Source organism: Lepidochelys kempii, chromosome 4 (assembly GCF_965140285.1).
Source record: "Lepidochelys kempii isolate rLepKem1 chromosome 4, rLepKem1.hap1, whole genome shotgun sequence".
Lineage (NCBI taxonomy): Eukaryota > Metazoa > Chordata > Testudines > Cheloniidae > Lepidochelys > Lepidochelys kempii.
The window spans coordinates 53,384,346-53,403,878 of NC_136383.1; the positions used below are offsets into that span (position 1 = coordinate 53,384,346).

Sequence of the window (19,533 nt, forward strand, 5' to 3'; positions counted from 1 at the left end):
AACTGGTGTAGAAAGAATATTTTCTTCCTTTGGACTAATTCATTCCAAACTGAGAAATAGTTTGGGACCTGAAAAAGCAGGAAAACTTGTTTTTCTTTTCCAGATTATGAACAAATAGGAAAATGAAGGTGAAGACGACTGAGTTAGCTGCAGAAGCCAATATTTTAAGTTTCTCATGTTGACCTGGCTGACATAGTTGATTAAATTTTTGTTTTGTTTTTTAAATATTTCATTTAACTATTTTAGTTAAAAAATAATTTTAACAAAAATAAACCTGATTTTAAAAAACTTGAATGTTTAACTAAATTCAAAAATTCATATGCTTGTTTTGTTAAAATATTATATGTTTGGTGTTGAAGGAAAAATCCAGAATACATAACGTTGTTGTTTTAGTTAATAAAACAATTTAAATGTCTATCTGGTGATGTTCTCCTTCTAATACAGCATGGCAAGAAAATCCTCCAAATATTAATGATTAACCTATTGAACTGGAGATAGTTCACCTCCCAATGACTTCATAAATATCTGCTTCAATTACCTTTGGTAAATGAAATAACCAAACAATCATTCATTTTCTGATATAGCTCTAAAACTAATCTGAAAAGTTTTCAAAATAAATCACTTAAAAAATGTACAGTATGTACCTTCTAAAAATGAAACCTACATCTATCTCTGAGTTGTGAAGAATATGCATTCAGGTTCTAACAACCAACAAGAATGCACTTTTATGTAGAAATCCATGATTAAATCAAGTCTTCCTGACTAGTGATTTAAACCAAATCCACCCTGATTGAGATGCTAAGGTATGTATTGCTGTTTCTGAATTTCACTCACCTTTGCTCCTCCCACTTCAGTGTAAAGCGAACTTGGCTGTAGACCTTGCTCCTGGCAATCTAACTAGGACAAATATCCAATCTGTGACATGCTGCAAAGGTTCTTGGGGCACATAGGACTGTGAGTCACCTTGTTATCACCCTGCCTCCAGTATTAGGGAGTCTTGCTTGTGCTTAACTGGGTGTCAGCTCCCTGACCCCACCAGCCTGTTAGCACTCTCCTCTGGGCTATGCCAGTCCTTACTTTGCCTTGCAGGTTAACAATAGGTGCACCCCAGTCCACGAGTTCCTTTGAAGTATTCCCCTGTAGTGCCCAGCCCCTTATCCACTGATCACTCACAGAAACACCAGGTCTGCTGTCCCCAATGGAACAGTACCAGAGGTGAAAGTAAGCTGGTACGCCCTGTAAGAGCCGGTGCACTGTACTGGGGCAGCCTGGCTTCCCCAGGGGGCAATTTAGAGGGCCTGGGGCTCCCAGCAGTGGTTGGAGCCCCAGGCCCTTTAAATTGCCTCCAGAGCCCCGCTGCTGGAGCCCTGCGGTAGCGGCTACAGGGCTCCGGCAGCTATTTAAAGGACCTGTGGCTCCCCTGCTTCTACCGCCTGAGCCCTTTAAATAGCCGCTGGAGCCCCACCGCCGCTACTCCAGGGCTCTGGCAGCTATTTAAAGGACCGGGGCGGTAGAAGCAGGGGAGCCGCGGGCCCTTTAAATAGCCCCTGGAGCCCTAGGGTAGCGGGGGCTCCGGGGGCTATTTAAAGGGCCGGGGCTCCAGCTGCCTCTGCCGCCCCGGTCCTTTAAATAGCCCCTGGAGCCCCGCCGCTTCCCCAGGGCTCCGGCGGCTATTTAAAGGGCCAGGGCGGTAGAAGAGGGGAGCCCCGGGTCCTTTAAATAGCCCCCGGAGCTCCGAGCTGCTGCTGCTACCCCGGTGGCGGGGGGGGGCACTTACCATACAGGGTGGGCTGGAGCTGGCTCTGACCCCCTCAACCCCGCCCCTTCCGCCCTAGGCCCCGCCTCTTCCGGGGCCCAGAGCTAGCCCCAGAGTATCAGTAAGTCACTCGACTTACTTTCACCTCTGAATAGTACACACCAGACTGTATGATTCAACTCAGGATCAGTACCTTGCTTAATATCACAAGATTTAGATGTATTTACAATGAAAAACAGAATAAATTTATTATCAAAGATTCACAATTCAAGTGATAATGAGGAAGAGTATTGGAAACAACTGGTTACACATAAAACAAAATCATAACACGCTTTCTAGAAACCAAACTTAACTGTCTAAAGAAGTTTATCTCACCCTCAAAAGTCCTTTGCAGCTTTTGAACAAGATTGGCTGAAATCTTGTTTTCATGTATAGAAAAAAACTGCCTGTTTCCTTCCTAGGTGCAGGATAAGGGGGTGTTTTCTTTGCCTTCTACACATATCCCCAAAGTTCATTGTCTGTACTCAGAGACACTATACCCCTCTCCCTCATGGCTTGTTGTTCCTGAGTGCTGCTTCTCTGTTCACTCAGCATCTCTCCAATAACTTTATATATAAAGTTACATCTATTTCACAATGGTATTGATGACCAGTGTGACACTGGCTTTTATTTAAGACCTCACATGGCATTCCTTGGTGAACAGAATGTGCAGACCAGAATCAGGACTTTCCTGTAATCCCCTTGCCAGCTGACATTAAGGGGTTCTTGGTCACACATGCTCAGTGCCCACTATTGGCATCTATAAAAGCACACTTGTTCCTCCCACTGCTGCTATTGGATCTTTGAGAGTAACCTTATTTCTTTACAACTTTCAAAGGCCACCTTCACTTTGTAGATCTGTCCCAAACAGTCATGGAAGAAGAATCAGCCTACCATGGCCCCATGACAAACTCCCCAAGAGAGACAATGCATCTCAGAACTGAGATCTTGTCAGTCATCAACAGTGCAACAGAAAAGACTTCCCCAGCTCCCCGAGACACATATTGTGTCACTCATGATGAATTCTCTGACATCCAAGAAGTCAGCGCCAATCTCCATGTTCCAATTTGTTTCTCTAAGTACAGATTCTGATGTCCGTCTTATAAAAGAAGTTCAGGTGGTGAAAACTATGAAACCCCTTGACTCAAACCATAGCTCTACATGCTACAGTGATGCTGAATCAATCATGCTAAGCTACGTCCATCATTCTGAATAGTAGTGCAGTAGTTCCACTTCTTAACTAACTTGAAACAGACCTTGCACCCTCCATGAATGAACAGACACAAAGGCTCTTTTAAGGGCTGCCACATAATCCTGCAAAGGAACTATGTCCATATTACCCCTCACTAATATACCCAGTACCCAAAGGAACTTTCCTGACCTTTGCGTTAACTTGAGTGTAGATAACTTGAGTTAACTCTGCAGGGAAGACACAGCCAATATCTTTGTGACATGAGACCTAAGCCTCCGCTAACTATGGTTCAGACACCGTCCCTAACTCCTGTAGCCCAATCTAAACCTTTTTGTGCGTGCGCGCATGCGTGAGAGAGAGAGAGTGTGTGTAGAGAGTAAGGGAGGACTGGAAGCACCTGCTATAATTAAAATGAAATGTAGGCGACAGTTTGGTTAGGAATTTAGTTTGTGGAAGCAACGTTTTCCCTTATTGAACACAGTATAAGGCAGATCAAACATTAGGTCTGGAGCTCACTGATTCTCCCAGCTGGTGTTATTGCTGCCAAGAATGCAGTCTTCAAGGACAGATGGGACAGTGAATATTCTCCTAAAGGTTTAGACAAAGACTCCATTAATTTGGTAACAACTAGATCTATATAGTTGTTGGTAGGTTTACACACAGGAGGAAAGGTGTAAATCATTCCTTTCAGAAATCACTTAACTATAAGATGTATGAACAAAGAAGATACTTAGATGGAGACATAAGCTGATATGGACATTGGATGAACTTCGAGTGAACTTAAGACCAAGCCACACTTTAAAGATAAAATAAAATAATAAAATAATAAATAATAATAATACATAGCCCAGGATAGGAGAAACCGTAGCAGATGCTGAACCATCTGTTTCTGGACAGTCCCAATAAAAAACATCTTCCAGTTTATTGCATAAGTTTCCCTTGTAGATAGCCTGTGACTTTGCAAAAGAATATGCTGCTCCTTCTTAGTGCGCTCATGGTCCAAATCGCTTAAGGTTTCCTGATTCATGCTGTCAGCTATGACAGGAATTCTAAAAGAGCCAGGACTCAAACTGGACTAGAAGGACAAGGTATGAGAAATGACATGCCCAGTCAGGCAGTATCCACAAACCTGTTGTCCTATTTTATCTTCTTAATTATTTTCAAAAATCAGAGATAAATGCATTGAATAACACATTGCTTTAGTCCAGCAGAAAAATATCACTTAGGGAACCAACACCTCTTCCTCATCTGGAGCAGAAGTGATGACAGTTGATGTTCACTTTTGTCGTAAATAAGTAAGTAGTATATCCATGAAAAAATGTTCCAACTTCTGTATCTATCACTTACTATTCACGTTGGACACTGATTCCATTGCACATCATCTGCAAGGACCTTTCCTGGAAAATGTACAGCAACAGGAAATATCTGATAATGGATGAAGCACTTCCAGAATTGAACTGCTTCTTGACGTAACAGACTGCTATGAGCTTTCACCTGTTGTTTGATGTAATACATTTCAGTAGTGTCATCTGTCAGAACTTGGATTATTTTCTAGCCAGTGTGCAGAAGAAAGGCTTTGAAAACCAGGTCAATTGCCCTTAACTACAGAATTTTATACACAGCCATGGCTTTTGCAAGCTCTCAAATTCTTTTTATAATCAGGTGATTGATTTAAGCACCCCATCCTATCCCTTGAGGCATATATTACAATTACTATCAAATGTTCTTAAGGATGAGCTGTTCTACCCTTTATAGTTCTTTCCATATGTGAGGGAATCCCTAATTTCCCAAGGAATGGTCACTGCAGACTAGATGTTGTCTAACTGAGGTAAGTAGAATATCCTTAACCCCTACTGCAGGGGCTTTGTCCTGAGTCTGGCAAACAAAGTGATTTAAATGTGCAAGAGACCATGAATCCTAGAATCCAAAAGAAAAATACCATTCTTTGTTATTTGTATTGCAGCAGTGTTAGAGGCCCCAACAAAAATTGGAACCTCACTGTGCTAGATGCTATACAAACACAAGAAATAGACTGTATTCGCCGTATGGAACTTCATTCTGTGTATTAATTAAATGGGATAGACTATCTCCATAAATCGGTCCTGTCATGAATATGCTGTACCTGTCATGTAATCAATGGTGGCTCTCATAAAAGATGTCTTTGGGGTTGGTATGCATGTTGGTTTATCAGACCCACTGACTGAAACATATTTTAATAAGAGAGTATATTGTTTGCAGAGCAACACGTACTCCTTGGGCTGATTGGTGGTTTTTATCAGTCAGTCAGTCAGTCAGTCAAATATGGCTATGAATCCTCTGGTGCAAGTGGGCTTCCACTTCCACCAGACACTTGATGAAGATTCATAGTAGTCCAAAACGGTGCACTTTGTTCTAATAGTGGTCTTTTCCGATACAAAATCTTAGCTACTTCCTCCATATTCCGCTGAAGGATGAGTGGAAATATGCATCTTTGAGTTTGAGAGCCCCAAACCAATTCTGTAATTCTAGGAGGGGATTATAGAAGCTGACATCTCTATCATGAGCTTGAATTTGCAGACTCACTTCAGTTTTCTTAAGTCCTTCATATTGGAACCAAACAGTAAATCTGATTGACACAACCAACGACTGCGACAGAATAACCTTCAGAATTTAACAATAATGCAGGCTCAACTAACTACCCTGCTGCTAACAAAACAAAAAGCTAATTGGAAAATGCAATTATGTGATTGTTGACAACAAGTTAATATGAATATGCTTGATGAAGGGAGGAGCAAAGGGTATTCCAACTATCTTGTCTGTGGCAGTTGGAAGGAACTGAAGGCAATGGAACTGAAGATTATTAATTATATAATTAATATATAATATTATATAATCTATATAATTATTATATAATCACACTGCTTGGTCTGTTCCAGGGGGAGCATGTGTGCCGCTCCAGCAAGTATAGCTTTTCAGAGGGTTTTCACTTCAAAATCAAGGGCATTTGTTTGCCTCAGAAGCTGGCAATCTGTACAGACACTTGTTGGAGAAACATTGTTCTAAGTGACAGCAGCATGTTCCCCAAGAGTGCACTAAGCACCAAGAAATCAGTGAAGTAGTATGGAAGCCTTCAGAGTTAAATTATTTTGACACAGCTGAGTGGATAGGTAGAAATTCTAAAGTTACCAGTGTTTTAAGATAGGGACATCTTCTGTTAAAGTTTTAATAAACTTTTTTAAAGAGATTGGGAATTGTGTTTAGATAGCTGACTTAGCTGTCTGTCTGGTATGTAACAGGGGAAGAGGGAGCAGAGGTTTAACTCAATGGCATCCTCTATTGGACGCTGCCAAAGATACGATTTGACTAGCAAGTGGTCCTATGTTTCTACCATTTCTTACACTTTAAATTGTAATTCTCTCAAGCTGGTTTATATATTTGGAGGTCAAGCTCCCTTTTATCAGAATTAAATAGAATGCTGAAAACCTCAGATTTAGCATGTAAATATGTTCATTATCACTAAATGTAGTTCTCAAAGTGAGCAGAAACTCAGCTGATGAGTGCTTACTGGGGTTTTTTTACAGTAGAAAGGAGCTCCATTTGGTTCATTCACCATAAAACTTTGGAAAATTAAGTGTTTTAGAGGAAACAGTACTTTCCAGTTAACTCATAAATAGAAATCTGTATAATGTAAATTAATCCTTAATTGAGAAAACATTTATATTTAAATCTTCTGAGAGCAGAAGGATGAGGTTTTGCCCCAATGTCCTCATTGTTTAAATGAGTATAATGCCTATTTGCCTAACTCACTGAGATTTTGTGAACAGGGTAAGGAACCAAATAAGTGCTAAATATTATTAATTATATTACTAATTATTATTATTAAACCTATATTTTGTTCTCAGCTCCTCCATACTTCCTGTGTGAATCTGGGCAAATTGCTTAACCTCTCTGTGCCTCAGTTTTCCCCAGCCATTTTCATATCTACAGAACAGAACTGTGGTTTGTGTTTATTTAAAAATAAATAAAGGGGCACCCATTAGGAAGGCACTTGGGTACCTAAGATAAATAAAACCAATCCAGTTCCAATCAACACACCATAACAGACCCCTCTGTTTGGAAACCAGTTTCCTCAGAAGCCAATCTGCAGCAAGTCAGTACGCTTACATTAACTGTAATACATTAAAGACTTTAAACATGTACTGACCTTGTAAGAAGGGTTTAGAATGAGGCTTATTGTTTGTAAAGCATGTTGAAGCTCACAAGTTGAGAAGGTACCATAGCATTGCAATTTGTCTTATTATATGGGATAACATTAATTTTTCACCAGTATGAAAGTTCACAAAATAACCATATTCTAACATGAAAATAAAAAAATCAAGAGGCAGTGTGGCCAAGTGAAATTGGGAGCGGCGGGGAGGGGGTGGAGGGGTGAGAGGAGGGGCAGGAGGGGACTCAGGAGACCTTGGTTTAATTTCTGGCTCTGCCACTGATTTATTTGGACAAATCATGTCCCCCCTTATGCCTCAGTTTCCCCATCTATAAAATGGGGATAATGATATTGACTTCCTTTGTAAAGTGCTTTGAGATCTAGATAACAAACACTAGATAAGAGCTAGATATTACCATTATTGATAATAATGATTTGTCAGACAAATGTAACTCTTCAACTCTATGCATATCTATAAATATTTTAGAATGTGTATTATTCACACAATAGAAAAGAGCTGAAGGGCTAATAGAGCAGTCACATTCGAGGTAGGTGAATATTGAAATACTCTACCTAGCTGACTGCTAAAAAGTGCCCTGGCTATTCACTCCCACATGCTTCAAATGTCTCACATACCGGTATGTTACATATCTTGGACCCGCTAGGATTTTATGTTGCTAATAGAAGTAGGACCTTTTTAGAGGCAGTACTTGCGAGACTTTGACGGTGTTGGTTAACACAAGGATTTCATTTGAGGAAGTACTGGCACGGCTAAGATGGCAATATATCAAAATGGTGATGGCCACTGTAGCTTTCTCTATATGATGGGGTAATGTGCTTTAGAGATGTGTTAGTTCTAAAACACACTAATGTGTTGTGCATTAATTAGATTGTGTAGACCCTGATGGTTTGCACTAAAGCCCTAGTGTGCTTTAATATAGTATTCTTTCAAACAGCACTACATTAAAGTCACCAGAATCTACTGAACCGATTAAGGTTCAATGTTAGTGTGCATTACCCACCATGTAGACAAGCCAGGTTTCAGAGGTAGGTCAGGTTGTCAAGGCACTTGGCTAGATTCATCCTAGCAGACTTAGGGAAGCTCACTGCACTCCAATGAGAATTTGACTGCCACCTCCATGGATGTTTCATGCTGGGAAAGTGCAGCTTTAGTACCCACAGAGAAATTCAGTGCTGGCTGCAGCGGGGTATTTGCAGGACTGATACCTCTACTCAGTTGAGTTTCCGGCAGCAACAAAAATTATTCATCAATGAATTTATACTGCCACATTGTAACAAGGGGGTGAGGCAGCATCTGAAGTAACAGACTCTCAGACCTTTTAGGCCTTTAGAGATTACAGGTGAGAACCTGTGCTGCATCTCTTAAATATACTTATGCTTTGGAACTGAGATATTGTTTGAAGTGGAAACGTGATTACAGTATTTTAATAAGCTTAATAATTAGTTTAATGTATTTATAATCCTGGACTTTAAGATCTGTGGGGCACAGCCCATGTTCTTGTACTTATCTGTATAATGATCAGCACAATGGGGGCCTAAACCTGATTTGAGTCTCTGGGTTCTACTGAAGTATGAATATGAAATAATAAAGTAGATTTGAAAGACACTGTGGCAGTACAAAGGTGATAGGAGGACAATCTAATGGTATACTCCATTTGGGGGAAATGAAAGTTTGTCTTCCATTGTTAAAAAGTGGAGATCCAGGGAACGATGGCGTAAAGTCTGAGCTATTTATACAATACCCAGTGTGGTGATTTCCTGCTCTTACCAAATGTTTAATTCTAACTGAATGAGTAAGAAGTGCATTTTAGTACAACAGTGGAAAAGAAATGTACTGCTGTCGGAAACTGACCAGGAAGAATCAGCTGTGAAAACAGCTAAGAGACTGTTACGCAAAGCTGTTTCTTCTGGTTCATATCCCTTCTTAGCATTTTTAGCACATAGGAATACCACAGCACATGGATGCCAAAACAATCCAGCACAGGCACTGATGGAAAGAGGACCAAAACCCTGCTACCAATGAGGCAAGACATTTTGCAGCCAGAGGGATGGGAACTCCTCTGAGAGGAGATGGCCAACAATCAGAGGAAGTGGTAATAGAGTACAACAGGTCAGCCAAAGACTGACTGGGCCTGGAGACAGGCACTCCTGTGACTCTCCATCCATTTGAGACACACCAGAAGGAATGAACTAAAGGGGTTGTGAGTAGTGCAGTGGTACCAAGATCATACAAGATGATTATGCAAGAGGGACAAGTAAGCTGAAGGAACAGGAGACACTTACGAGCCAGCAGACACCACACCGAGAGAAAGCCTACAGAGATATAGAGATCATCACAGAATGGAGAGATAGAGAACAATCTGGAGGCCAACTCCTCAGACAGATAGTTTGCTAGACTCGGAGACAGGTGACAGGAAGACAGAAAAAGGAGGCGTGGTTGCCTGTTGAGGAGATCAACTACCTCATAGACAATGGAGCCAGCTGAGTCTGTGATAAAGGGAAGACTCCAACATAGGTATGTGCTATCAACCTCTGCCAAAGGCACATGCGGAGTGAGCCTGGGTGTCAATTATTTGTTTTTAATGTTTATATTAATATGTTTGTAAAATAGAATGGTGTTTCACAATTAGGGTCCTATGTAAATCCCGATTTCATGGAGGGCATGGAAATCACAAAAATGCCCCCAAACTGCAATTTTTAAAATATTACCTTACAGTGCTGTGCACATGTCTATGTGGAAAACAGACTTCTGTGTGCAAACTTAGACAATGTCAAGGATGGAATGAATTACCAGAAAGCTTAGTCAGTTACAAAGAGGAAATGAACGTCACCTGCAAATTTAATCAGTATTCTGCAGATACACTGACTAAAGTTTGTCAATGAAATTCATTCCATTATTAAAATTGACTACGTTTGCTGAGTTACATTCATTCTGTGCACATTTTGTAAAATTCAATACTTTTCCATTTACACTGTCATGAATTTTCTTTTAAAAAATAGTGATTTCCACAGGGCCCTAATCATGATCAATGGAACTGAAGTCCATATTCCATGCTGGGACTGTTATGAACAGGACACTTGGGGAACTGGAGAACAGGTGCAGTAACCTGGAAGCAACTCAACCACATGAGCAGAGCAGTGCACAGGGTTTAATAAAGTTTCTCTTGTTCAACTTAACCTTTATTTAACTTCATGCTGCATTAATGAAACAGGACCTGTAACTGTTATACTTGAAGCTCAAACTCTGTGGCAGGTGAGAGTGTTCACAATTGGATGGGGAGTCAGTGGTAGTGTATACTAGCCAAAAGTAGTTAGGAAGCCCTTGCCTTAAAGAAAGAAGACTAAGGGAAGAGGCACTATGTTTTACATTTGTCCATCCAAGTAATCTATGGATCCGATCTTGCCCTCGTTACTTAGGCCTACTGAGTTCAGTTGATACTGTTTAACTCAGTAACTCAGATTTGGTTCACCACAGGAACTCTCTGTTTCAGCACAAACTGTGGTGTGTAACGGAACAAATACACACGTGCATGCCCTTTGCAGAAGGGATTGGGAGCGCATCCCGTGCTGTGCTCTGAGGCTGAAATGTGTAGAAAGGATACCTTTTAATTCTATTGATCCCAGCACAGCTTTCCTGTGCACAGCCCAAGAATGAGAATCGTGCCCACCTGCAACTATTTTCTCCTAATGAACAGAGGGTATATTTCCACTTGGGGTGAGGGGGTGCAATTCCAAGCTGGGGCTAGCTTTCATGGAGCTAGCATGCTAAAAATAGAATGTAGCAGTGGGACCAGGCTAGCCACCCAGAGCATTGACCCACTGCCACCCTCCTAGGCACATACTCAGAGTAGCTAGTCCCTCAGTTTGCAGTGCTGCAGCTACCATTTTTAGCTCTCTGACTCCATGAGAGTTAGCTCAAGTATGTCTCCTCCAGCTGGGAATCACACTCCCCAACCCCCCCCCCCCCCAGCTCCAAGTGTCCACTTCCTCTCAAGTTCATTAGGAGCACACTCTGCCTCAAGAAACCCCTGGTGTTATGTCACTTCTTCAACTTCAAACCCAGGGGAGGGATAGCTCAGTGGGTTGACCACTGGGTTGAGCATTGGCCTGCTAAACCCAGGGTTTTGAGTTCAATCCTTGAGGGGGCCGTTCTGTGTGACAGTTGTTTGGGGGAAAGGGATAGCTCAGTGGTTTGAGCATTGGCCTGCTAAACCCAGGGGGTTGTGAGTTCAATCCTTGAGGGGCCATTTAGAGCTCTGGAGCAGAAATTGGGGATTGGTCCTGCTGTGAGCAGGGGGTTGGACAAGATGACCTCCTGAGGTCCCCTCCAACCCTGAGATTCTATGATTCTAGGACAGCTGAGAAACTGAGGCCCAGAGCAGCACAGTGATGTGTCCAAGGTCACACAGTGAGTCAGTGGCACATCTGGGAACAGAATCCTACTCTTGTGTCTCCCCTGCGCTGACCGCTAGACCGCGTTCTCCTGGGGAAAAGAAAAAGCTCGAGCTACCTGGCTCCTGGTGGCTCTGTGCACGCATAAGGAGTTGGAGAGGGTGGAGCCCCCGGGGCAGGACCCAGCGGCGGTTAGGTGTGGGATGCAGGTTGGCTCCGTGCTGCTGCACTAAGATGCGCTGGGGTCCGGCTGGGCGTTTGTCTGGGCGGCTGGTGCAGCAGGAGCGGCCAGACTTGGTCTGTCTCCCCCGTGGTAATGTGGGGCGCTGGGCTCAAAAATCAGCAGGCTCCGGCTCTAGCCCGGACCGCTCTGCCCCACTGCAGCTGCTGCCGCGGCACCCCGCAGCCAGCCTGAGCCCTCCCCTGCAGGGCAGCGGGCTCTCGCGCACGTCCCCCCGCCCGTTCCCCCCTGTTCCCTGGCCCGTTCCCCCCCGCCCGTCCGCTTGCCCTGCGCGCGCGCCAGCGCGCGCCTTCCCCCGTGCCTCTCGGTGACGTGAAGGGGCGCGCGGTGGCAGCACCTCCCCGCGCGCTGCTTAAAAAGAAGAAAAGAGGGAGCGAAACATGAGAGCCGTAGTGAGCTGCAGCCACCGCCGGCCGCGGAGGAGGAGGCATCACCCCAGCCAGGCGGCTGCTACTGTCCTACCTAGAGAACATCCTTTCTATGGGACAAGTGAGCTGCTGCCGCCGCCGCCGCCTCCCACTGCAGCAAGGGTGGGGGCCCTTGGCCCAGCTCTCACCACCAGGGCGCAACAGCACCAATTACTAAATCTCTGTCACTTGCACAACTTTAGCCCCACAGCTCCTGAGCATCCTCCCACTAAGCCGGTTTTTGTAGGGGGTGGGTGGGTGGGGGGAGTTCTTTGCCCTTTAGATTTTTTTTTTTTTTACCATCATCACTCTCCAGCCCTCCCCCCGTTTTGGGGCTGCTGATTTCCTGCTTTGAAGCGCAAAAAGAAAATCCATCGGGGAGGGGGGGGGGAGAGGTTTGGTTTGTTTTTTTCACTCACACGGTCCAAGGCATGATGCTGAAGATGCTCCCGTTTAAACTGCTGCTGGTGGCCGTGGTTCTGTGCTTCTTTGAGGGGGATGCCAAGTTTGGGGAGAGTGGTGCAAGGAGGAGAAAGTGCCTGAATGGTAACCCACCGAGGCGCCTGAAAAAGCGAGACAGGAGGATGATGTTCCTGGAGTCTGCGAGCGGAGGGGAGATGATGTGTCGTGGCTTGTACCCTCGCCTGTCCTGTTGCTCCAGGACTGACAGTCAGGGGCTGCTGCACGTTGAGACTAAGGTAGGCACCACATGAGGCTTTTTGCATGGATGCAAACTCACTGCTAACCTGCTGGGTGGTGTCTGGTTTGATCTAGCAACATGGGTTTGACCCATTACTGTTTGGGAGGGTGGAGGGGTCTGATCTAATAAAATAGAAGCGTTAAAGCGATCCTGGTTTATTTCCTTGAGAGTTACATAGACCTCTCTCCAGAGCTGTTCATCTGAAGGGAGGCTTAGTCAGTTGGGAAGGTATTTTTAAAAGAAAGTTCTCTCCCTCTCACAACGAAGGGTTTTTACAAATGTGCGAGTTTCCATGAGATCTTACAAATCTTACTCATTCAGATCGTCCCGTCTTACTCAAATCAGCAGCTCCGTGCACTGCTGCATGCTTATTGGCAGTGCCCCTTTCTCACGAAACATGGGCTTCAGGTACAAGGGGATGGTTTGAGAAGAAGAAAGACTTGAATGGCTTTTTTGGATTAAGTTTGTGCATTGGCAACAGTGAAACTGTGAATTAACTTGACGGTGGTTTCTGGTTTATTTTTCTGGGGGTAAAAAAGCCTGTACAATTTTCTCCACGTGTTTGGTCAGTAAAGGATTTGGATAGTAGATGGTGCTGGTGCATCAGAGCTTAGTGATCTCTAGTCAAGGCTCTTGTGTTACACACGATTACCTGTATCCGATGAAAGGGACTCCACTGTTATTGATCTCACACAGGATGGCATGAGATATTTGCCTTTTCACACTATGTGACAATGCATATGCCTAATTTAAAATTGAGTTGCTTGAAAAGTATCTCATTGGAATTTTAAAATATTTAATTTATGCTTCCTTTAGTAGCTTAATTTCTATGTATTAATGTGTTTGTGACTTCTCTAAGTTGTCCAGATATAATTCTGCAGGATCTTATTGGATAAGCAGGGCAATGATATTAAGTGTGTACACAGAGATGGAAATTCCTGAATAATGTCATTAAGAATCACTGCACGTGAAATAAACAATCAGGTGTCTTCTCTTCCCCTCCACCCCCTTCACTTTCCCCTCCCCAGTTTAGGTTTAATTAAGAATTCCTCAGTTACAACACTGTAGTTGTCAAGGTCTGAGAGACTCTTGGAAAACTTGTGTTTCAGTCTTGCTGGCCCAAGCATAATAAAAAAAAAATACCCAGCCTGAATCGAATTTTTATGCTCAGTTCACGGTAGATTTCACTCCATTCTCATGTAAACAGCTTCTACGAATCAACATATGTGTCTGGGTGGTATCTCTCACTTTGTTTTGTAACAAAAAGCCATATTGCATCATTTAATTTGCTCAAGTCATGCAAATAGGAAAAAATCAATAGGACAAAAAGGGGTCGACTTATCCTCCTCCCCACTAAACTGCTGCCCACACACAGAGTCCTGTTGCTTATGGCAAAAGAATAACAACAACACCATTGTGTTTGTTAGTTGGTTCACTAATGGGTGAAACTGGAGAACATCATTCTCCTTCAGTCCCCAGCTCTGTCCAAATGTTCATGCCTTTTGAGGGAGCATTTGTCCTACCCCCTCTATTCCCAGATGAGTGAGAACAGTCTTACTGCAGGTTTTCAGCTGCAGCTCTCTCTTTATTCTTACCATATGCAGCAGTAGTTTGAGATTCAGGGCAGATATATTTCTTCATGCTGTCCAGAGACAGTGTCATTAAGCTCCTGTGTGGTAATTCAATTAAAATACAAAATAACTACATTCAGATAACCTTAAGAGCCTAATTGAAGTGCACAAAAGTCAGACTCAGGACTGGAAAATATGTCCTTAACTCACCCTGTTTGTAATATATAGGTATTGCAGCACATATGTTATGTGAGATCACCCACTGTTTGGAGACCCCTGCAATAGTTGGTTTAATGTGGTGAATTAAAAATGGAGTTAAGACAATTTTGAATTTCCTAGTTATTGTGGGGCTTTGTCCCTTTGCATTTTTTGAATATATCTTTTGTTTAATTTCTTTGTTTTGTAGATAGTAATAAACAAATCCTTGAAGTGTATGAAGTTTCAAAACAATATACCATAACATCTATTTCTAAGCATTTAAACTTACCTTATAAATATAGATTTACACTTTTTAGTGGATATTATTCCAAAAGGTTTTAAAACCACATTATTTATCCATTAAATGTCAGTGGTTACAGCTTTCTTAAATCTGTTTTATCACGTAAATACATATTTAGACAATTTTCCAAAATACATGTCATTTATACTTGATAGAAGTAGTGACCATTCCACAAGAGACATTACAATATCATACAAAAAACTTGGAGGGAACTTTGTAAAAAGTGGGTTTTCAGCACTATATTACACAAGGGCTCCAAAAGCTGAACAGGTCTATAATGTGATATAGAGTCATATTAATCCACAGGATTGAGTGTCTATGCCATTAATAGGAATCTGAACATTAGCTTTTTCTATAGCAATTTGAGCTTGCTCAGCAGGCATTTTCAATTTCAGATTAGCTTCTTGGTTAAGATGCTGTGTGTCAGCCTTGAGACAATTTTATGATCAAATTATTAATCTGTCTTTATGATGACAACACTCCCAGTCCCTTAAGCACAGCAAAGCAGCAATAAAGGGCACTGCTTTAACAAACAGACAAAATTAGAATGTCTTTAGTAATATTTTTTGCATAATGTGGCATTTAACTCTTTGTCTTCTAGCTTTCTAGAATATCCCCATTTTACCACTAGGTTCACTAAAGCCAGAATCAAATATTGTGACACCAGAGTTTTTGAAGGTTTGCGTATAGCCTGATAGGCACAGAAGCCCTCTCTACCTTGGATGGTTTCACAGCCAAGGCTGTCAAGGAATGGGTGAAAAGAAATTGTTTTCAAGTGTGCCCTTTTACAATCATTTGTTTGCTCTGGCTCTTTCACAAACAAAGGCTATTGTTGAACACATCCAACTAAACAAATAACTCATCTTGGGGTCCCTTTAACAGCTGCCTTGGTACAATGATCTATTTACATATTAGCCTAAAATTGAAACTGAACTCTTTAATGACATAATCCAGCACTATAGTACAGAAGAAACATATGTTCAACCCAACAGCTGAACAACCTTGTAGGCATATGATTTTTAGAAATAATTGCTTGTATACCAAATACAGTTTAATGAAACATCTTAATTCACTGTCATACATTTTTGCTGTTAACATCAAACCCACACTATTTTTTGTCAAATAAAATAAACACAGGGTGTGCAAAACAGAGTGCTATATTACATGTATAGAATTTCTGTGTCTTGTGGGTGTCTCTGTTTCTCCCTCTTTTCACTATTTTTGTTGTTGATAAACCAGTCTTGTAAGCTGTACTTTCCTGTATTCCAGTATTTATCTTACCTTTCTTCTACCAGTCTTACTTGCCTGTGGATAGAGATTAAAGGATGATCTTACAGATGTTGTAAATTAGTCAGCAGCAGGCATAATCATTATTAGGCATGCTGCAATAATGTTTGGAAGTTTTACATGATTTCCACAGCAAACCACTGCAAATTTGATGGTTTCACATATAACTTTTAAAAATTGATACAGGAAATTACTTTGCATTTCTTTAAGAGACCAAAGATATGGTCAGTTTTAAAGGTAAAGGTCATTATTATATGTTCACTGAAAATACTGTGTTCTAAACAGTGTTTCAGCCTTGGGCTAAATCTGTTTAATTGACTTCAGTAAGGCTATTGATTTATTGAAACCAAAGCTAGAATGATGGCTCTATCTACCTTCAAATAGGTATTTCTACTGCAGACCTCACACAGAGTGAAGTTTCAACATCCTACTATGCTCAAATAGCATGAAACTTAACATAAAAATATTGTGCTTGATTTTCAGATAATTTATTGAGTCCCATTCCCTAATCTTTTGATTAGTTATTATATGACAAAGACACATTCCAAAAATTGAGAGATGGACTCAATTCCTCAAGGACTAAAAATCAAACCTCTCGTGGATGGCAGCTGGTCAGGAGGATTAGGATCCTTTTGTTTTAGCTTTAGCCATTAAAATGGAGGAAAAAATTTTTTACTTGTATATTAACTGAGCAATTAATGTATTTTCCACAAGGAAAAATAAATTAACTTTTGACTTTTTGTACCTTCCAATAGAACTATGGCAATATGCCTGCATCAGTTGTGGGGTTAATGAGGAAAACAAACCCAATATTTACCTCTCTGATTATTGACCTATGCTTCACCACATACCACTACCACCAACTGTATGCCAGAGCTTGAATGAGATTATCTTAGAGATGAAGACAGATGATTCTAGTGGACAGAGGAAAGCACTCTGAAGAGTCTGCAAACATGGTGTAGTTTCCTTGGTGGTAAATACATACTCAAAATTGGGCAATTTAGTCCATAGATTAAGAGTGCTCCTGGATTCCTCACTGATGCTAAACTCTCACATGTCAGCATCCACAGGTTGTCTGACCTCTGTGGTTGGCTAGGAGACTCTGTTCCATCACGGTGAACAATGGCCTGGTCTTTGTCCCTTCCCATATGGACTACAGCAATGCAATATACCTAGGCATGAAGCCATCAGCCTGAAGGAAATTCCAACTGGTACAAAATGTGTACTCAGCAGCATGGGCTACCGTATGCACATAAGACCTCTCCTCCACTGGTTTGCCATAGAAGAAAATCAAGTTCAAGATCTTGGTTGTTATCTTCAAGGCCCTCAATGACCTGGGCCCAGCATATCTAAAAGGATCAACTAAAATTCTAGGATGGAGACCGTGGCTGACAACTCTGCTGGTCGGGCATCATGAAACTTTCTACCATAAGGGCAAAGCTCATCTGTGCAGGAAACTGAGCTTTCTTGGGGATTAGTCTGAGACTGGAATGAACAGGAGGAACTAAGGGCCAACACTAATCTCACCACCTTCTACTCCAAGTGCAAGGCGCGCTTCTTCAGCTTTGCCTTCTCATACAAACGCGTATCAGTGTGTACACTTAAAAAACAAAACAACCCCATACCAAAACAAAACACTACACTGCGCACACAATTATCTTAGTACAGAAAGGACAAGAGAGAGAGCCAACTTCATGTGACTGATGTTAGTCATGTCACTTAATGCGCTGCTGGAAGGCACTCAGATACTATGATAATGATGGCAATATAAGAACTGTACAGAATAGACTATTTAGGGCCTGATCCTGCAGACTCAAACCAGAAAACTCTGAAATTAATGAGGATTCTACCAGAGAAGGCAGGCCAAGTACTGTTCTACTTACTGACATTAGTGGGTCCAATTGCAGCCAATGGGACTACTTTGAGTGACTGCTTGTTTTGGGGATCCTTTGGCAGCACATGGATGGGTTGTATAGGACATGATTAATTTCATTTTCCTGAAGAGGGCCTGGCTTTGAAAAGTTTGAGAAATGCTTCCTTAATTAAAAAAAATTTTAAAAAGTAGGTAGTCATATTCAGAATTAGGATTGCTGCTATTAATATTTTGTATGCGATTTTTAAAATGCCATATTATTGCTACTATTTTGTCTGCCAGATTTAAAATAATAAAAAAAGCACTCTCAGATACGTGGGAACAAAGTTATGTGATTCTCATCCAAAAATAAAGTGATGAGTTCAAAATTATATTACTGGCCTTAGGCATTCTGATGACTGATGAGCTGTCAAACAGCAATTATGCGTCAAATTGTGGGCCAAAAATCTCCATGCAAGTTAATTATTTGATTTACCTAGAGTAATTTAGCAAAATTACTGCATGTTTTCTGAAAGGAATTAATCAGTGTTCTTACAGTAGAATGAATCACCACAGAGTCCTTCACAGTGTGAAAAACAGTAATATCAAATCCACTCTGAGATCTGAGAACTTGCACGGTAGAAGCAAGATTGTATAAAATGTTTGTAGCATCACTTTTTAAAAAACAATTATATTAGAATTGTTTATAATTATGCTAAATCAGTAATAATGAGATGCTGTGCTTTATGTTCTGATAAGGCCTGATCCAGCTCACAATGGCTGCAGTGAATGCTGGATTGAGCCATAACGTAATTTTGGGTTGAGAGATCAGAAACCAAACCCTTAGTACCATGTGGTTTAGAATAAGTTATGAAGTGCATAATATTACAGACAAATAGTGAAGAATGTGCTGTTTTCCGTTAACATTTATTTTTCATGATATGCCGACATTGCACTCCCCAAGCTCTTGTGTTTACTTATACAAATTATACAGCATGGTGTAGTGCTTAAGTAAGTATTATGCATAATATATTGACTTCTTTCAGAACAAAGTTAAAATTGAATAATAGGACAGACTGTATGTTAAGGAAAATTTCATATTTTCTATTTCATATAAACAGAAATTACTGACAATCTAAGTCTTTTTCTACCAACAGTTTACATTGGCATATGCATGAATATAATTGCATTGAAAAGCAGAAAATTCAGAGGAACCCCTTTGAGAATTCAACCAAAGGAGGTTTAATAGTAAGCTCACAGTACAATCCAAAGCCTGCATATTTTATAAATACCTGGAGATTGTTTTTCTAATGTGTTCTGACTTTAGAAATTTAGTTTTAAATCTTTAGGTAACTCTTAATCTGAGCCTCTTATGCATGTAATTTAGACT

At 41.3% G+C, this 19,533-nt stretch overlaps 2 protein-coding genes across 5 annotated transcripts in view; one reads left to right on the forward strand and one right to left on the reverse strand.

Moving 5' to 3' along the window:
- The window catches only part of ANAPC10 (anaphase promoting complex subunit 10), a 301,742-nt gene that overhangs the window by 26,061 nt on the left and 256,148 nt on the right, over window positions 1–19,533 (reverse strand). The window contains exon 6 of one of the 3 annotated variants that reach the window (XR_012158581.2): window positions 15,091–16,309. The exons of the other annotated variants lie outside the window; for them this stretch is intronic. The gene's annotated coding sequence lies outside the window, so the exon portion shown is untranslated. Of the gene's footprint in view, window positions 1–15,090; window positions 16,310–19,533 lie in introns of those variants that run through there. 3 annotated transcript variants of the gene reach the window in all.
- Window positions 12,661–19,533, forward strand: part of HHIP (hedgehog interacting protein) — an 87,405-nt gene continuing 80,532 nt past the window's right edge. For both annotated transcript variants that reach the window (XM_073341236.2, XM_073341234.2), the window contains exon 1: window positions 12,661–12,932. In XM_073341236.2, coding sequence (XP_073197337.1) covers window positions 12,666–12,932 — 267 coding nt within the window. In that variant the 5' untranslated portion in view covers window positions 12,661–12,665. The remainder of the gene's footprint in view (window positions 12,933–19,533) is intronic.